A 17248-nucleotide genomic window follows, 5' to 3' on the forward strand; every position below is an offset into this window, starting at 1 on the left:
ACATTTATTTTTATTCTGAATTTTGTACAAATGTGCAGATCTGTAGATGTGAGTTCATACACACACACCCCCCCCATGCCCTGTGCCTGTTGCTGTGCAGTGGGCTGTGTACCATGAGATTTTTGGGGTTCACCCTTGTGTCCTTTGGGGTGCAGTTTCCCTGATGTGATGATGCCGTCCTACGCCCGCAACCCCTGGTCCTGTGTGTTCTTCATCGTGTACCTCTCCATCGAGCTCTACTTCATCATGAACTTGGTGAGTGCCCAGGGGAGCACTTCCCTTCCCTCTGCCTGCTTGTGGAGCTCATTGCTCAGCAGAGTCTTCCCCATTCCCAGAACTGCTCTGCAATCATCTCAGACCCTTTGGCAGAACACTTCTAGAGGTGGCAGCTTGGCTACAGATAGAACTCTTTTAATGTCTAACCATGAGGAATTGAACTAAATCACAGAAAACCAAATTATATGAGCATCTTTCAACTACTCTCCCATTAATATCGTGCTTGGAGTGACATACTCAGTTACATGAAATTTATTATCCTTCTCTGTCTTAATTATTTATCATAAAATGGCATTTTATTATCTGGACTTGCCCGAAATACTTTGTAAATCAGTTTGAAGGGGATGGAATTACTCAGGATGGCAGGGCTGCAGTGCTGATCACTGCAGAGTGAGAGCATGGCTGCCCGGTGGAGGATGTGAGTGCTGGAAAAGGCCTTGCCAAAGGAGCTGAGGAATTCTGCAGCCCAGGGTGAGAGATTTGATGCTTGTGGTTGGATTTCACTGCCTCCCCAGATGGAGGGTTGGATTTGCTGTGTGTTAGCCAAAGCTCACAGGAAGGGTGGATCCAGAGAGCAGCCCCCAAACCCTGCTTTCCAGGGACAGATCAGGGCATTTTAATCTTTTGATACGGTTTTCTGCTGGCATTTTTGTAGCTCTTAAAACCCACTAGCAGGTGTTGAGAGGCCAGAAACATCTGGACCTCCTCTAAAAAGTGGATCAGATCTTGGGGATCCCTTTGTGGGATCCCTGCTGCCAGCAGGACCTCACCGACCCCATCAGCATCTGCTGTGCCTCCCTGAAACCCTGCAGAGTATAAAGGTCAAAACAGCACTTATTTCTTATTTTTTTCCTGTCTTCTCAGCTTCTGGCTGTTGTGTTTGACACCTTCAATGACATTGAGAAGAGGAAGTTCAAGTCCCTGCTGCTGCACAAGCGCACAGCCATCCAGCACGCGTACCGGCTGCTGGTCACCAAACAGGTACAGCTGGGCCAGCAGCACCCTGGCCTGGCTGCTGACTTCCAAAAAATGGCTTTTATCTCTCTTCATTGTGATCAGGCTCACCATGGGCTGGGTTTTTTTTCATTCATGTTCACCTCTGTTAGCAGAGAAAAAGCAGAGTGCTCTGAATTTCAGCCCTGCGTGAGGTTATGGCTTGGTGAAATGAGGGAGGTTTGTTCTGGAGTGCATGTGATCATTGATTTCTCTCTGAATCACTCTGGGTCACTTGAGGACTTGTTTGGCTTACCAGGCATCACTACTGAGAGGAGGGATGGGTCATACAATTGAAAATACAATCCATTTTCCAGATCCTGCACAAGTGAGCAGTGCAGAAACAGAAGGAGTTCACCTACAAACGGCTTTTAACAGAGACAAGCACTGTGGGGAGAAAGTTGAGTTCTTGCTTAACTTGTTGGAGCAGCAAGAGAAATAAGACCCAAAAATAACTAACCCACTTCTAGCAGATTAGTTCATGTTTAGTGCACATAGCTGATGGTCTTAAAAAAGTGCCATGGTGGGATCTCTTAGGCTGCCTGCTAATTTCCCAAGAAGAGGGGTTGAATTCTGCTTGGGGTGTCTGGTTGGACAATTTTCAGGTGATGGGGCAGCAGGGAACAGTTCTGCATTTGCTGAAGGGACCCATTGCCAGAAAGGCTTTCTGATCTCTGTGCCCTGGGACGAGCTTGGTGTGTTAAAGTAATAGCTCAGGGTGCTTTGGGGGCTCAGTTATAACGGATGAAATCCTGCTTAAAACAAATCCAGAGTGAGAATTAAAAGCTCTGTTCATTCCTGCGTGCTGCTGCTGCTTCTGACAGCGTTCCTTTGTTGCCAGAGGCCATCTGGAATTTCCTTCAAGCACTTTGAAGGGCTGCTGCGGTTCTACAAGCCTCGGATGTGTGCCAGGGAGAGATATCTCACCTTCAAAGCACTGAACCAGAGCAATACCCCTTTAGTCAGGTAGGATGGTCCTGCTGCTGTGTCACTCACATATTTTATAAAAATCCTTTCCCTAGGATTTTTCTCCTGAGAAGCTGAGAAGCCTCAGAAAAGAAATGTCAACAGTAACTGTCTGATGGCTGTGGAATGCGGTCTGGAGATGGTTTACCAAAAGCTGCATCTTTGGTCTCATGTGGATTCTTTTTACTTGGTGACCAGTCATGGTCCAGCTGTGTCAAGGCTCTGGTCTGTCAGAGATTTTATCATCATTCTTTGCTAGCCTTCTTATGTCTCCTTTCTCTTTCTTAAGTATAGCATTTTTAATATAATATATATAATAAAAAAATAAATCAGCCTTCTGCAAGATGAAGTCAAGATTCTCATCTCTTCCCTCATCCTGGGGACCCTCAAACACCACCAGCACACTGCTGCACCCAGAGCAGGGAGCTTGCTGCACTCCCTGCAGCTGGGCAGTGCTTTGGAGAGGATGGCTGAGTTTGTGGAATGAGTGTTGAGTTTTTCTAGGGAGCTGGGAGGGGTGGGTACCCTGAGAGCTGAGGTGCTGGAGTTCCTGCGTGCCCTCTTGTGGATACAGCACTGCTGGCACTCCCAGGCAGGAGCTGCTTCCCTCTCCCCTGGCAGAGCAGAGGGAGCAGGAGCTGGGGAGCAGCACTGGAGCCTGCCTGGAGCATTTCCTCACTCAGTGCAGCCTCCCAGCTTTTAACAAGTTTTTGCTTTTTTTCCAGCAGCTGGCTGTCCCCCCCAGGGTTTTGTTAATTAAAATTTGGTTCTGCTGGTGCTTTCAGGGCTGCCATCCTCTGTGTTATGAGGCAGAGAATTGCCATTCTGATGGGGGTGGGTGCAGCTAACTCCAGCCAGCAAGGGAGAAGAGGGAATTAGAGCAGGAGACCTTCTCTTCCTTTTCCTTTGTTCTGGCCACAGACAGGTTCCAAGTGAGTCTCCTATGAAACTGGTGCTGATGCTTCTCCTTGAAGTCAAGTGCCACAGAGAAGTATTGAAAATGGCACAGGGAGAAAGACTGAGTTGTGGAATTTAGGCACCGATGTCACCAGTAAGAGTCAGAGAAGTTCAGCATCCTCACTTCCAGACACACAAAAGCTGTTACAGGCCTGACCCTGGGCACCTAGACAGGCACTCATGTTCTATGAGTTTCTTTGCTTTCATGTCCTTTTTCAAACTTCATTTTTACCTTGAAAAGAAAATGTGCAAGGATGATAGAAAAGGACTGTAGGAGTAATTAAGCCAGTCCAAGACTTCTTCATGAAGAGCAGTGCAATCTCCATCCCTTGGAGCTGGCATCTAAGCCTCAGGTCTTTCCTCTCACTGGGGTTCAGCAGAGTCAGAGTTTCCCTTGAGGCTGAAGCATTACAGAAAGGAGATTCTGGCTATTGTCAATCAGGAACCTTTGGCCAGGCTGGGAGGAGGTCACTGCTGAGTCCTATCAGCTGTGGCTGCAGTTCTGATAAGGAGTTAATGACTTCCAGGACTCTCCACTGGTGATATCTGACAGGGACAATTAAGGATCTGCTCACCCTCAAGGCTCTGATCAGATGTTTCTTTCTGTTTTGCAGTCTAAAGGATTTTTACAATTTCTATGAAGTTGTTGGCTTAAAATGGAAGGTAAGAGTTTGTTGGGTGGAGAGGAAAGAAAACCGTGTGTGGGAGGGAGAGAAAAGGAGTGGTTAGAGAGGAGCTGGGTGAGAAACAAGGCAATCTGAGAGAAGCAGTGCTGGGGTAGGGTGGGTCTCCATCCCTGCCCTGTCTTTGTGCCTGGGTGTGGCTCTGGCTGCTGCTCACCGAGGCTGTTGTGCTTCCAGGCCAAGCGGAACCGCGAGCACTGGTTCGATGACCTGCCACGGACTGCCTTCCTCATCTTCAAAGGTAACTCACTCTGTCCATGGCACCACGGGCTCAGCTGGCAGGAGCAGCATTCTTTACAAAGACAGGACACTCTGAAGGGCCTTGCTCTTGTGTCCCTGGCAAACACCTGAGGGAAGGCATTCTAACCAACTCCATGTGCATCCAGAGCCTCTGAGGCCAGAGATTTGGATTCAAGAGTCTCCAGGGAGGATTCTGTCGTGGAAATATTCCTGCAGTGACTGTGGGATTTGGGTTGTCACAAAAGCTCTTAGGCTGCCTGGTCCCATTCAGGTCAAGGACAGCACTTTGGGAAGGGAAAAAGAGAGGCCTGAAACCCCCATCAGAGTCATGTCTTGCCAATTTACCCCGTGTCCCAAGTTCCCTGACTGGATGTCACCATTCAGAATTAAGAACCTGCAGCTCTTCTGAGGTGGTGTGTGTTCCTGATGCAAACACAGCTGCCACAGGAGCTCTCAGAGCTCTGCTGATGCTCCCAACCCTCCTTGCTGTTCCAAACACAGAGCATTTACCTCTGTCCACCCCAGAATTAGCACATAGAGACCAAACAGGGCCTCTTGGGGGCTAAGAATAAGGACTTCATTGCTGTTAAAATTCTAAAAGATATTTAAACTTGTTCCCAAAAAGTGGAAGTTAATCATCTGCTGATCTGTTTAGCTTCTATGGCAAATGTCTCTAGGGAGAAGAGGGAGGGGATCTGTCGTGTGGAGGATGGTGTAAACATTTGTTTTGTCATCCTTTCCTTCACACAGGCATCAACATCCTGGTGAAGTCCCGTGTGTTCCAGTACACCATGTGTGAGTAGGAATGATCTGCTTGGCTCCCTTGCTCGTGTGGCTCTGGTGTGCTGGCTCTGCCAGCCCTCCAAGGAATTTGAAGGAACTGTCACAGAATTCACAGAATGACCAAGCTGGAAGAGACCTTCAAGATCATGGAGTCCAACCCAGCTCCAGCACCTCAACTGAACCCTGGCACCCAGTGGCACATCCAGGCTTTGTTTAACACACCCAGGGATGGGGACTCCACCGCCTCCCTGGGCAGCCATTCCAGAACTTTACCACCCTTTCTGGAAAAAAAGTTTTCCTGATATCCAACCTAAATTTCCCCTGGTGCAGCTCAAGGCTGTGTGCTCTGGTTGTGTCAGTTCCTGCAGACAGAGCCCAGCCCCAGCTGAGCACAGGCACCTTTCAGGAGCTGCAGAGAGTGATGAGGGCACCCCTGAGTCTCCTTTTCTCCAGGCTGAGCGCCCCCAGCTCCCTAAGGGGTTCCTCACAGGGTTTGTGTTCCCAGCCCCTCACCAGCCTTGCTGCCTCCTCTGCATGCACTCAAGCATCTCAACATCCTTCCCAACCTTGGTGTGGTCTGAGCTGTGGTTCATGGACAAGTTTTGGAGTTTTGGTGGGGAGGGAGAGAAATGCTGCATTGTCCCAGCAGCCTGGGCTCTCGCCCCTTGTTCTGGAGAGCCTTCCTGGCTCACTGCACAGCACCTCTGTGGGGCTTGTTGCATTTAGGTGGGTTGGTGGTCAGCTTTCCCAGAATTTGGGGGGTTTATTTTACAGCTGAAATATTCTGGATAAGGAAGTGCCTCCCCAGTGAGGCACATTCTGTTTGCTCTCAAGGAGCTGTGAGCATCCTCACTGCTGGAGGGATTGCTTGGCAGCTGAGCTGCCTGAGGCAGGGAGTCTGTGCTTCTCTCCTCTAGAGGAGGAAGAGTGCTTCCTCCTGCTGCTACCTGCTGGCTTCTAAGTGATTGTTCCTGCTCAGTAATTTGGGGTTTTTTTTACATTTTAGTTTTGCTTCTTTTTGAACATAAAGGCACTGCCTCTCTTAAAGGCCTGGAGAAAGACATGGGGGAAGACTCACAATTTATGAGTTCCCTTTGCTCATTGATTGGAACCAATGCCACTTGTCCTATATTGCATTCTTTTTGTTGGCCTACGAAATGGATACCCAGGAGTGGTTTTGCTATGGGGTTTTTCCTTTCTTTTCCAGACACTGTGGTGGCTGTGAATGGAATTTGGATTCTTGTTGAAACCTTCATGCTGCAAGGTAGCAAACATCACAGCTTGTTGCTCCACTGTGGTGCTGAGGGGTTGGAAAAAAGGGAGGACTTGAGAAAGCTTTTCTTGTGTCTTGCAGGAGGGAATTTCTTCTCCAGGAATGTCCCTTGGAGCTACATAGTCTTCCTCACAAGTAAGCTGATGCCTCCCAGCAGAGCTGTGTCATTGCCTGAGGAGCTGGGGAGGGAATTGAAGTTATGGGTGTAGAGCCTCCATCCAGAACAATGGTGTGCCTGGCAGGGATTGTTTTGTAGACTCCTCCAGAGAGAAATCTCCATGAACACAGGGAAATGTGTTGATTTGGAGGGGAAAAGTTTCTTTGGCGCCTCACTGAGAATGAGGAGGTTGGGTGGGGTCTGTTAAACCCCTGTTTAACAGAAATCCTTTAAAACCACCACACATCCATGAGGGCAGGGCTTCCCATGGGCCTTTCCTGTGGGGCTGCTCATTGCTGTGCTCTTGTGTTGCAGTCTATGGCGTGGAGCTGCTCCTGAAGACCACTGGGCTGGGGCCTGTGGAGTACCTGTCCTCAGGCTGGAATCTGTAAGTGCACATCCACCTTTTTGGGCTGGAAACACCAACGCCTGAGCCAAGCCTGGAGACAGGAGGCCATCAGCCAAATGTTATAATCCTTCTGCCCCTGGCCTCGTGCATCTTGTTAGGCTGGAGCAGCACCAACCCCTCTTGTCTGCTGATAAATCATTGCTCTTACATTAATTTTATTTCATTTTTCTTGCCAGCTTTGACTTCTCAGTCACCCTGTTTGCATTTTTGGGGCTCATGGCACTGGCTTTCGACATGGAGCCCTTTTACTTCATCGTGGTCCTGCGGCCCCTCCAGCTGCTGAGGTGAGCTGGGAAAGGCTGGGAAGGAAGGGAGGGATTCCAGAGAGCAGGTGGGAGAAAGCAGGGCTTGTTTTGCATCAGTCCCACTGGGGACTGAGCTCCTTAGCAGGAGAGGGCAAGGATTGCTCTGTGGGAATGTGACCGTGGCCAACAGGAATTGCGTGGGGTAATGGGATTAGCCCAAGTTATCAAAATGAGAGATAACAAAAACTTGGGATGGGATATGAACACCCCGTGCTTTGGAGCTTAAGCTGATCTCTAATAGAGATCAAGGGATTTACTGGGGGCAGATTATCCTGTGTCTGCCTTCGTGGGGTTCTTACACCTCCTCTAAATTGTCTGATGCTGTTCAGAGAAAAGCTTTTCTGTCAGGGTGAGATGGTCTGAGCCAGTTTAATAATTTCCATTGAATTGCCAGAAATTACAGTTTTCAAAGGATGCTGCTTTCTAGGGTGAAGCACTGCCCTGCTCCAACTGCATCTCACACTTGGAGCAAGACCATGGCCTGTCACCTCTCTGCAGTTCAGGGCTGATTAACCCTCTCATGTCGAGGTACCCTCACCCTCACAAACACCTCCAGAGCCACAGGGGGAAGGGATTTGAGGTGAAATGTTTCATTAAAAACAAGCTGATGTAATTTAGCTCTTCAGTGAGGATTTTAAGAACACTTCATGACACTCAAGAGGGGAAAAAAAAAATAATGTTTTCTCTGTTCCTCCCCTGCCAAAGCCTGTTTGGCAGCTGTGTTTGTAAAGGCTGATGGGGTTGCCAAATCCTAAATTAGCAGGCACAGTGTAGTTTTCTTTCATCAATTTTTATTGGGTCATGGGGGAAACACAGAAAAGCTTGTGTCTGGGGGAAGCAGGAATGCATCCTGACCCTGTACATGAGTAAGTTCTTACAATTTTTAGGAGTTTTAAATAGCTGTTTATGCATCATGCCATGTAAAAAGACAGACTTTTTTCCCTGAGACCCTCAGTCCTGTGTCATAAACATTTAGATGGGACAGCAAGGAGGTGAGCAGAGACCACTTGAACAAGAAGTTAGGAAAGTCAGGAAACCTCACTGTCATTGCCCTGCAAGGTAGAGAGGGCTGGGATTCTCCTTTTTGCTCTTTCCCCTGACACCAGGAGAGCTGTGGGTGTGGGTAACTCCTGGCCTCTCCTTTCAGGCTGTTCAAGCTGAAGAAACGCTACAGGAACGTGCTGGACACCATGTTTGAGCTGTTCCCTCGCATGGCCAGGTACCACCTCTGCTCTGGGGTGAGGGCAGGGACAGGGCAGTGAAGGTTTGGGGACAGGCTGGGGATCTGTCCAACCTGCTGAAGGGATTTAGGGGTGATGGCAGAGAGGGGATTGAAGGTTTAGGGTCAGGCTAGGGACCTGTCCAACCTGCCCTGATGTGTCAGTGGGTAGTTACTGAGTCTTCTGAACCAGTGGAGTGTTCATCTTCCAATTCCAATTCCAACAACACCAGCACCCTGAGCTCCCCCTGCTTTGGTGGTAGGAGGATAACTAAGAGTTATTTTTAGTTTTTCTCCCCCATCCTAGCTCTTGCTGGAAGACAAAGCCCCTGTGGGAAGAACACTAGCACAAATGCCCTTGGCCCCTGCTGTTCCCTGTCCTCAGCAGGGCCCCTGGAGAGCATTTTTGTGGAATGGTGGGGCAGAGGGAGCTTGAGAGCTGCTCCTCAGCCCTGCCTCCCTGCCAGGAGTCCTGAGCTGGCTGCAGAGCCCTGCTCTTGGCACGGTCCCTGCTGCAAGGATGTGGAGAGGGCACACACAGTGTGTGGTGTTCTTTAGTGAAGGAGCTGTGGAGAGATGTTTATTGAACAGAAAAGGACAGGCTGGGAGGGGATCCAGGCTGCTCTTTGGTTTCTCTCTTCAGTGAGAGAGTGGCAAACTCCTTGTCCAAGGGCTCCCTGAATGAGAGCAGCCAAGAGCTGCAGAGCCCCAGCAGCAGGGAGGGTGGGCTGGGCTTTCCAGTGCTGCTTCCCATCCCTTGGAAATCCCTCCCAGAGCAACCAGCCTAGCATTTTGTGTTTCCCTGCCTTAGCAACTCTCCAGCAGCACAGTGCTCTTTCTGTTTATGCCTCCAGCCTGGGGTTAACCCTGCTGATCTTCTACTATTGCTTTGCCATCGTTGGCATGGAGTTCTTTGCTGGCGTGGTCTACCCAAACTGCTGCAAGTGAGTACCTCAATCCAGCCCCCTCAAGAGTGCTTCTGGTGCTCAGCCAGCAGCAGGGAGCTCTGGCAGCTCCATTTCCCTGTGGAGAAGTGGCCTGGGGCTGAGTGGGGTTTTGTAGCTAAGGCAACACATGGCAAAAATCCAGGAGATAATTCATTTCTCTTGCCCCATGCCTGGCAGTGTCCAAGGCCAGGTTGGACAGGGCTTGGAGCAACCTGGGATGGTGGAAGCTGTCCCTGCCCATGGCAGGGGGTGGAACTGGATGGGCTTTAAGGTCCTTCCCTACCCAAACCATTCTGTTTCTATGATGCCAGAGTTGCTTGTCCAGCAGCAAATTCACCCAACAGAAATTCACCTGCTCCTGGACTCTAAGCTGTGCTGTGCCCTTTTCACCTTTAATGATGGCATACCACTTGGAAATGCCAAGTTTGAAGGGTGTGAGTGAAGGAACTCAAACTCTCAGTTTCTCTGGTATAATATTTGCTGAATGATTAGAAAGACTCCATGTGCTGTGAAGGGGAGAGGATTCCTTTCAGAGGGAAAGACAAATATTGGCTTAGAGGTAGAAATGGCCACTCTTCTTACCACCTTCTAGAGGGGCTGGTGTTTATAACTTTTTTAGATTTTCCTTGCTCTCTGCTGATTCTTCCTGTTTTCTCCACCCAGCACGAGCACAGTCGCAGATTCCTACCGCTGGGTGAACCACACAGTTGGCAACAAAACAGTTGTGGAGGAAGGTTATTACTATCTCAACAACTTTGACAACATTCTGAACAGCTTTGGTAAGGGCACTTTTGTCCCTAGGAAAGATTATCCTGTGTTCCTGCAGAGCTGGATGGCTCTGTAATGCTCATGTGAGCCTGGGACTCTTCCAGGCAGTCCTGCTAATGCACCTCACTCACATCCTGCTCTTTCTGTCTGGAGAGCTCCAGCTGACTGACTGTGCCAGGATGCTCTGCAGGGTAAGCAGAGGTCTCTCAGAGCCAGCTGGAAGGCAGCACATCTGTTCTGGCTGGTGATCAGAGCAGAGGTGTTCAAGGAGGGCATTAAGGCACTGCCCTTCTAAAGAACCAGCAGCGTTGCCTCTCTTTAAACCCTCTGATGAAGAATAATTTGAATGTGTTGATTGCTCTCCATGATTTTCCATAATGTGTGAGCAGAGTGCTTATCTCCTGGAGATTTCAGAGCTCTCCATGCTCTCTGGTGAGGAGTCAGGTCTGGTTTCTTTAGGAAACAGAGATGAAGCCAGGCTGCAGGTTCTGTGTGTCTGAAGGAATTGCAGTGGGGAGGGTCTGCATTCTTTCTGGATTTGCTGTCTTTATTCAAACTTGGCTTGTGTCAGTCTTGCCTGTCAGACACTTTACCTAAAAATCACTGTAAAGCAGGTCAGGGTGGATAAAACAATTCCCTGTGTGTGTTTTCTCCTTTTTGTGTGCAGTGACACTGTTTGAGCTGACGGTGGTCAACGACTGGTACATCATCATGGTGAGTGATGCAGGCTGCACAGACTGCCACCTTCCACAGCACCACTCCTTTCCTCCCATGGTGCCTTTGTTGCCTGGTATCTTTTGGCCTTGATTGTTGGGAGGCATTTGGCCCCTGCCATGCTGCTGGGCACGTTTCAGGCTTCACAGGCTCGACAAATGAAGTCACCCTGTGCTCCAGTTTGTCACCCTGCTGTCCAAAGCCACCAGCTTTGGATGTTCTGTGTGTTTGCCTGTAGGAACATCTCTTTTTAGCTGCAAGGATCTCTTGGGGCACTGAGCATTGCACAAGCAGTCCCTGGGGGCAGAGTGTTTATGCTGCTTTGTGCCTTTGATAAGCAGTTAACCGCTGCTTCTCCCTCCTTTGTGCACTGCTCACTTCTTCCCTCTCCTCTTTAGGAAGGGGTGACGTCCCAAACCACTCACTGGAGCCGTCTGTACTTCATGATCTTCTACATTGTGACCATGGTGGTGATGACAATCATCGTGGCTTTCATCCTGGACGCCTTTGTGTTCCGCATGAACTACACTCGCAAGAACCAGGATTCAGAAGGTCAGAGCTGAGGCCTGGCTCACCTGCAGCCTTGTGTCTTCTCTCCCCTTCCTACTTCATGTCTCTAGGAGTAAATGGAATTGGCCAGGAAAAAACAGATCTTTTATTATTTTTTTTTAACCTGACATCCTGAGCTAATTCTGTTGCTCGTTGTTCTTTTGCTCGAGCTTGTTCTTTGTGTGATATTTCTGTCTGGTCTTTCTGCTCTGCCCCTCATCTCTCCCCCAGAATTCCCCAAAAAGCATGGGTGGGTGTATTTATGTGGCTTTTATATATATCTGTGCACACACACATACAAACTTCAACCACTCTAGCCATTTCAGCCAAATTCTTTGAAATAGAAAGTCTGTGTACGTTTCATGCAAGGTTTCTAGGAAACATTGCAGCAGTGGTGTAGCAAAGCTCAATGAGGGACCTTGCAGGAAGGGAAGATTGATAATTTTTTTAAACCAATTTCCCTTCCTCACTAATGCCCTCACTGGTGGCAGGATGTGTCTCCAAGGTGATTTGCCAGCACTTTTTGCCACGACCTGGAGGACAACAGACACTGCTTGTCCAGTTCTTCCCAAATTTTCTGGTTGTGCTCAGGCTGCTGACTCTGTGCTGGTTTTGGACATGCCTTTCCCTGTAGGAACTGGGCTCTGCATCCCCCTCATCACTTACTCATTGTCCTTTTCCTCCTGAGTGGGGGGTCTGGAACTGCAGGCCCCTTCCTGACCTGCTAATTCAGGTGCCAAAGCCACACTCATGGCTCACAGCCCTTTTCCTGCTGTTGCTTCAGGTGAAAGCTCCACCCCCCTGGGTTTTTAGGCGCCAGAAGATCAAATTTGTGTGTCCCAGAAGCTGTTAATTAGGGAAACATGTGTGATCCTTCCTGCACCCAGTTTGAAGGGAGCAGTGAAGGACATTGGTTAGCCCTGGGCTCCCAAGCTCTCTTAGGCAGGTGAAGGTCAAAAGGCAGAAACTCTTAAGTGATATTTGATTTCTTAACTTACAGGCCAGCAAAAAAGCTACAAGATTTATTTTCTTTTAAGATACCAAGGAGCCTGATGAGAATAGTTTGAGTCAGAAGGTTTGCTGGCCCTTCTCACTAGTTAACTTTCTCCCTGCCTTGTTTGGGTTGAACGTATCCATGTTCCAGTCACAGAAGCAGGAACAGGCTGCACCTGAGCTCTGGCTTGGCCCTGTGTGCTTTAGCTTTGCCTTCCAGGTTATCATAGCAGCTGCTGAAGCAATGCTCATCTTGGTGACTTTTTTTTCCCCCTCTTTCTGTTTCTTGCCTCTCCAGAAGACAATGGCATTGTTCTGGAGAAGGAGATCTCCAAGGAGGAGGTGATTGGCATAATTGAGCTGTACAAGAGGACTTCAGCTGCTACTGAAACAGCTCAGCTGCAGAAGATTGTGTTGCAGATGGACAAATATGGGGTAAGAGGAAACACTGAGAATTCTCACCTTCAGGGAGGGAGATGTGCCAGGGCCACTGTGTCTGTGTGGAGAGAGAAGATCCACCTGCCTGTGTAGTGTGAGGGCTGAGCTGCTGGAGGAACTGCAGCATCTCAGAATTTTGCTGCTCTGGAAAAGCAGCAGCTGCTCCTTGAATAGCCCTGACAAAGTCTGGTCCCTGCTGCCTCAAAACTTCCCTAAGAGCTGTCCTGGCCCCTGCTGACTGGAGAGAAAGCATATTTATATTTCCTCTAAGGAAGCCACTCTCTCATAATTCTCCTGCTTGTCTCTCTGTGCCATCAAAGAGCACTGGGGCTGGGACAGTCCATGCGGCAGCATGATGGCATTAATTCCTGACCCTTCCTTTCTCCATTGCACTGCTTATGTTTCCATTCTAAAACATTCTATACTGGGAAGATGAGCTCTTGTGTCAGAACTGTTGTCTCATGCAGCTGGGCAGAGCTGAGTGTTTGTTTTAGCAATGACCATGGTACCCCTGTGTCATCATGGCACAGGGGCTGCAGCCTCTCAGGTGACAGCAGAAAGAGCCTGGGATGGCCTGAGCTCATCAGTGGGTGATGCTTGAAGTTCCAGCTGCTCAGTGACTGATGAATGTCTGTCTTGGTGTTTCCTCCTCCTTCCCCAACTCTCCAGCAAATGTCCACAGTGTTCCTGGGACGCAGGTCCAGGACCAAGAGTGACCTGAGTATGAAGATGTATGAGGAGGAGATCCAGGTATGTGGGGCTGAGCTGGAGCTGCCAGCAGGTCCGTGGTGAGAGCATTCTCTGGGATAACAGCCCATCCTGTCCTTTCAAGCACTGGGCACTGCTTTCTCTGAGCCCAGGGTTTGTTGCCCCACAGGGCACATCAGAGCTCCTCAGTGGCTGCAGGTGTGACAGTGACCACCCTGGGGGTGTGCACAGGCACTCCTGCTGTGCTGAGCTGCCCTGGGCTCCCCAGGTCTCTGCTGGGGCTGTGAGCACACTTTGGTGCTGCCCAGGGCTTGGCTGCTGAGCACAGAGCTCTTAAACCTCTGGAATGTGGTTGTGTGTGAGCTTAGGTGTGTCTGTCTGACACAGAAAGCAAGGCTGGCTTGTCCCAGGCTGGCCTGCCTGGTTTGCAGGCTGAGCAGCATGGGAGACAGGTAAATCAGCAGATTCCCTGGAGTTTTAGCAGCACCTTCCTGCCAGTGCCACCCATGGTCAGGAGCTTTCTGCCATGGGTTTGGTCACTGCCAAAGGCAGTTGAAGGTCATAGGCTAATGATTAGTGCTGAAAAAATTAATCTTATAACCATTTGAATCTGTCCTTTGTCCCCAGAGCAGACAGACTGGGGCTGAGTCTTGAGTCCCCCTAAGGAAAATGCACTTTATTTACCATGGGGCTGGGTCACCTGCAGAGAAGCTCCCTGTGTGTTCTGCTTGGTCTGTGCCTGAGGGATTGGCACAGCCTGGATGCTGCTCTGCCAGTCCCAGACATCATGGGGACAGCCATCCTCAAGGCCTGGATGCTCAGGAGGGACATCCTGAGGGTGGGAAGTTCCCTTGGCCTCAGTGCCTGCACCACAGGCATGCTGCAGTTAGCTGGGTTGTTAGGCTGCACCCAGGGCTTTGGGAAGAGCCCTCTGTGCCTGGAAAAATCGCAGTGACAGCAGGCTCTGCCCTTTTGGGGTGATCCTAATCCCTGCCTGTTTCCTCCCCTGCTGCAGGAATGGTATGAGGAGCACTCCAGGAAGGAGGAATGCCAGCCCCCAGTGCAAGAGGCTGCACCTGCTGCCAGCAGCTCCCTGAAGCCCCTGAGCCTCCGGCAGCGCTCCCAGACTGTCATTTAGGCCCAGCTAACACAGCCACCTTCTATGCAATAACCTAGAGTGTTCCTGCCCAGCCTGCCTGGACTTTGGGAGGGTGTATATAGATCTGTCAGTGTACCAGTGTAGGGATCAAACCTTGCCCCCAGCAGTGGTTGCTGAGAAGCCAGAGGCCCAGGGGGCTCAGGGGAAGGCTGCTGCGCACAGATGTGATGCACATCTGGGCAGAACAGAGCCCTTGTCCCTCTGAGCCCCTTCCCAGGCTCCAGATGCTGCTGCTGCTTGTCTTAGCGCTAACAGACCTTGGGGAAAGGGATGTGTAATCCATTAACAGCAGGGAATTCGCTGAAGTCACCTGCTTAACAGTAAAACTTGGGCCCTTTTGGAAGATCCCTGTTGCTCAAAGGGTACCATTAACCTAGGGACAAAAGATCAGGGAGTGAGTTTTTGTTTCTGCTCCACCTTCCTTATGCAAAGAAAAGGGAGGTGGTGTGAAATCTCAGCACTTTTGGAAGGGCAGCCTGCCCTCCCCCTCCCTTTTGGCACTCCTAGATGCACTCCAGCAGTAGCTCCAGCTCTGTAGTAGCTCCAGCTCTGATTGCTGAATTTTGCTGTCCCCAAGTAGTTCTGAGGCAGAACTGAGGGCCAGCACCTCATCATGCTATGGCCATAGGTGGGACAGGGCTTTGGGAACTCTGTCTCTGCATCACTGCTGGTCAGCCCTGCCCCTGGCACTGCCTGGCCTTGGGGTCACCTCTGCAAAGCCCAGAGCTCCTTCTCTGCTCAGGGAGGGGGATTCTGAGGGTGACATGGCTGTGGGGCTCTGCCACTTGGCCACCTGCCCTGTGAAACCTCTCTGTCAGGTCCTTAGCTGGGATAAATGGCTGGGAAGGAGAGTGGAGGGGTTTGCAGCTCCAAGTCTGGCTTTTTTCTGCCCAGCTGTGGGTTAAGCAGAGCTCCTGGGCATCACACACTCCTGCTGGTCAGTCCTCATTCCAGCTGAGCAACTCCCAGCCCAGAGTGGGGCTCCTCCCTTGCAGGAATGTTTCTCAGGCTGGAGAAGTTCAGCTCAGTCAGGTGTTGGGAAGATCCACTGAAGAACTCAACTGTTCCCCTGGGTTTTGGATGCAGGAGGAACATGAAAGTCAAGAATTCTTCTCACCTGTCTGCTTTTCTGCACCTGAGAGCTGAGGGATGAGGAGGAGGGGGGAGAAGGGATCCCTTCTCAGCTCTGCCACGTTTGTGGGATGGTGGCAGTTGTGTCACCTTTGAACCTGTCTCTCCAAGTCCCTCTTCTCCCTGTCGGCACTGGAAGTTCTGAGGGCTGACACTCCCTGGCAGCTGGGATGTTCCCTCACCTCTTGCTGTTTGATCTTTCCTCAGGTTCAGATTAAGAGTGGAGCTTCCTGAGGAGGCATCCCCCTTCTCCCAGTGCCCCAGGCCGTGGGAGATGTGTGTGCCCATCCCCTTGTCCCACATGCCGGTCCTTGGTGGCCTCACCTCGTGGCACGAGGACAGCAGGAGAGGGCTGATCCCACCTGGGCAGCTCAGGAGCATTTCTGGGTGGGTGAGACTTTCAGAGGGAGGCAAGACAGAGCTGCTTCTGGAAATCTCTCCCTCCATGGCACAGTGGGAGCACTTGGAAGGAGTGGCAGAGCAGCACACACGCACCAGTGGCTGCTCCCAACCCTTGCCAAACTCCCCGGGTGCCTCACGGCAACTCTTTGTTTTCTTTCTGGATACTTGCAGGTATGAAACTGCTTCTGAGCTGACCCATGAAGGACCTTAAAGGGCTGTTTTCCAAACCATAAATTCAACCACAAATGAAGGAGAAGAGCAGTTGTTGCTCTTGCAGTTGCTCTGCGTGGAGTGGCAGCCCGGGAGGTTTATCCAGATTAGTCCTGGGGCTGCAGGAGATGGTGTTTATTGTGCTTTAACTTGTGGCCAGGGTGAATGAGCATTATGAAGGTTAGTGGGGAAAAAAATGTGGCTGTGGTTAATCTCCACATTCCCCTACAGCTGATTTCTCCTGGCAGGGCTATCGGTGACTTTTTTTTTTTTTTTAGTTTGGGGGTTGTTTTCTGTGTGTGAAAGGAGCTGTGGCTTTAAGCTGTGCTGAGGAAGGCACTGAGGGCTGATCATGCAATAAAGGGCTCCCTGGAGGGCTGGGGGTCAGGGTGCTGCCTCCAAGGTGTTGATCCTCCCCCACATACCCCCTGTGTTCATTATTTTTGTATAACCAAGGAGGGCAGCAGCAGTTTGCTTCTTCCATTTGACTTTGGAAGGAAACAAAGTTCGAGTACGGGGCATCCCCTTCTATTTATCCTCCTCTCCCTCCCCCCACACACAGACTGACAATGGAGACAATCATTTTGTAGGGAGCACGGGAGGAAGCACTGCAGGATTTTGTATGCTGGCGTTTTGTTTATAAAAAAACTGATTTTATGGACGTGTCTGTCAGATGTTCTCTAGATTTTTTTCAGGCGCACTAATAAAGAGCATCCTCGGCTTCGTAAAGGCTTCCTTTCCTCCTTGCCCTGTTATTCCAGAGGTGGGGTTGGCCATGCTGGAGCATTTCCAGTGTTTGAAGAGGAGCCTGCCTGCCCTCTCTGGTGGCAAGTGCTTGTGTTGGGAATATTTTGTGTGCATGCCTCACTGAGCTGCTCCACATTCCTGTTCCAGGACATTACAGAGCCTGCCTTCCCTTCTGCCTTCCCCCTGCCAGCTTTTCCCCTAAACATCAAGATAACTCTTTC

General features: G+C 50.3%; 1 protein-coding gene across 2 annotated transcripts in view; it reads left to right on the top strand.

Moving 5' to 3' along the window:
- Positions 1-16995, top strand: part of TPCN1 (two pore segment channel 1) — a 41751-nt gene extending 24756 nt beyond the window's left edge. Inside the window, exons 9-26 of one of the 2 annotated variants that reach the window (XM_058816503.1) lie at positions 156-255; positions 1141-1257; positions 2111-2235; positions 3807-3855; positions 4053-4116; positions 4866-4910; positions 6106-6162; positions 6253-6306; positions 6644-6716; positions 6914-7021; positions 8190-8261; positions 9116-9205; positions 9872-9987; positions 10644-10690; positions 11089-11242; positions 12531-12667; positions 13340-13420; positions 14394-16995. In XM_058816503.1, coding sequence (XP_058672486.1) covers positions 156-255; positions 1141-1257; positions 2111-2235; positions 3807-3855; positions 4053-4116; positions 4866-4910; positions 6106-6162; positions 6253-6306; positions 6644-6716; positions 6914-7021; positions 8190-8261; positions 9116-9205; positions 9872-9987; positions 10644-10690; positions 11089-11242; positions 12531-12667; positions 13340-13420; positions 14394-14516 — 1612 coding nt within the window. In that variant the 3' untranslated portion in view covers positions 14517-16995. The remainder of the gene's footprint in view (positions 1-155; positions 256-1140; positions 1258-2110; positions 2236-3806; positions 3856-4052; positions 4117-4865; positions 4911-6105; positions 6163-6252; positions 6307-6643; positions 6717-6913; positions 7022-8189; positions 8262-9115; positions 9206-9871; positions 9988-10643; positions 10691-11088; positions 11243-12530; positions 12668-13339; positions 13421-14393) is intronic. The other variant, XM_058816504.1, reaches the window with a different exon arrangement.
- Positions 16996-17248: the final 253 nt, after the last annotated feature.

This window comes from Ammospiza caudacuta, chromosome 18 (genome assembly GCF_027887145.1).
Source record: "Ammospiza caudacuta isolate bAmmCau1 chromosome 18, bAmmCau1.pri, whole genome shotgun sequence".
Taxonomy (NCBI): domain Eukaryota; kingdom Metazoa; phylum Chordata; class Aves; order Passeriformes; family Passerellidae; genus Ammospiza; species Ammospiza caudacuta.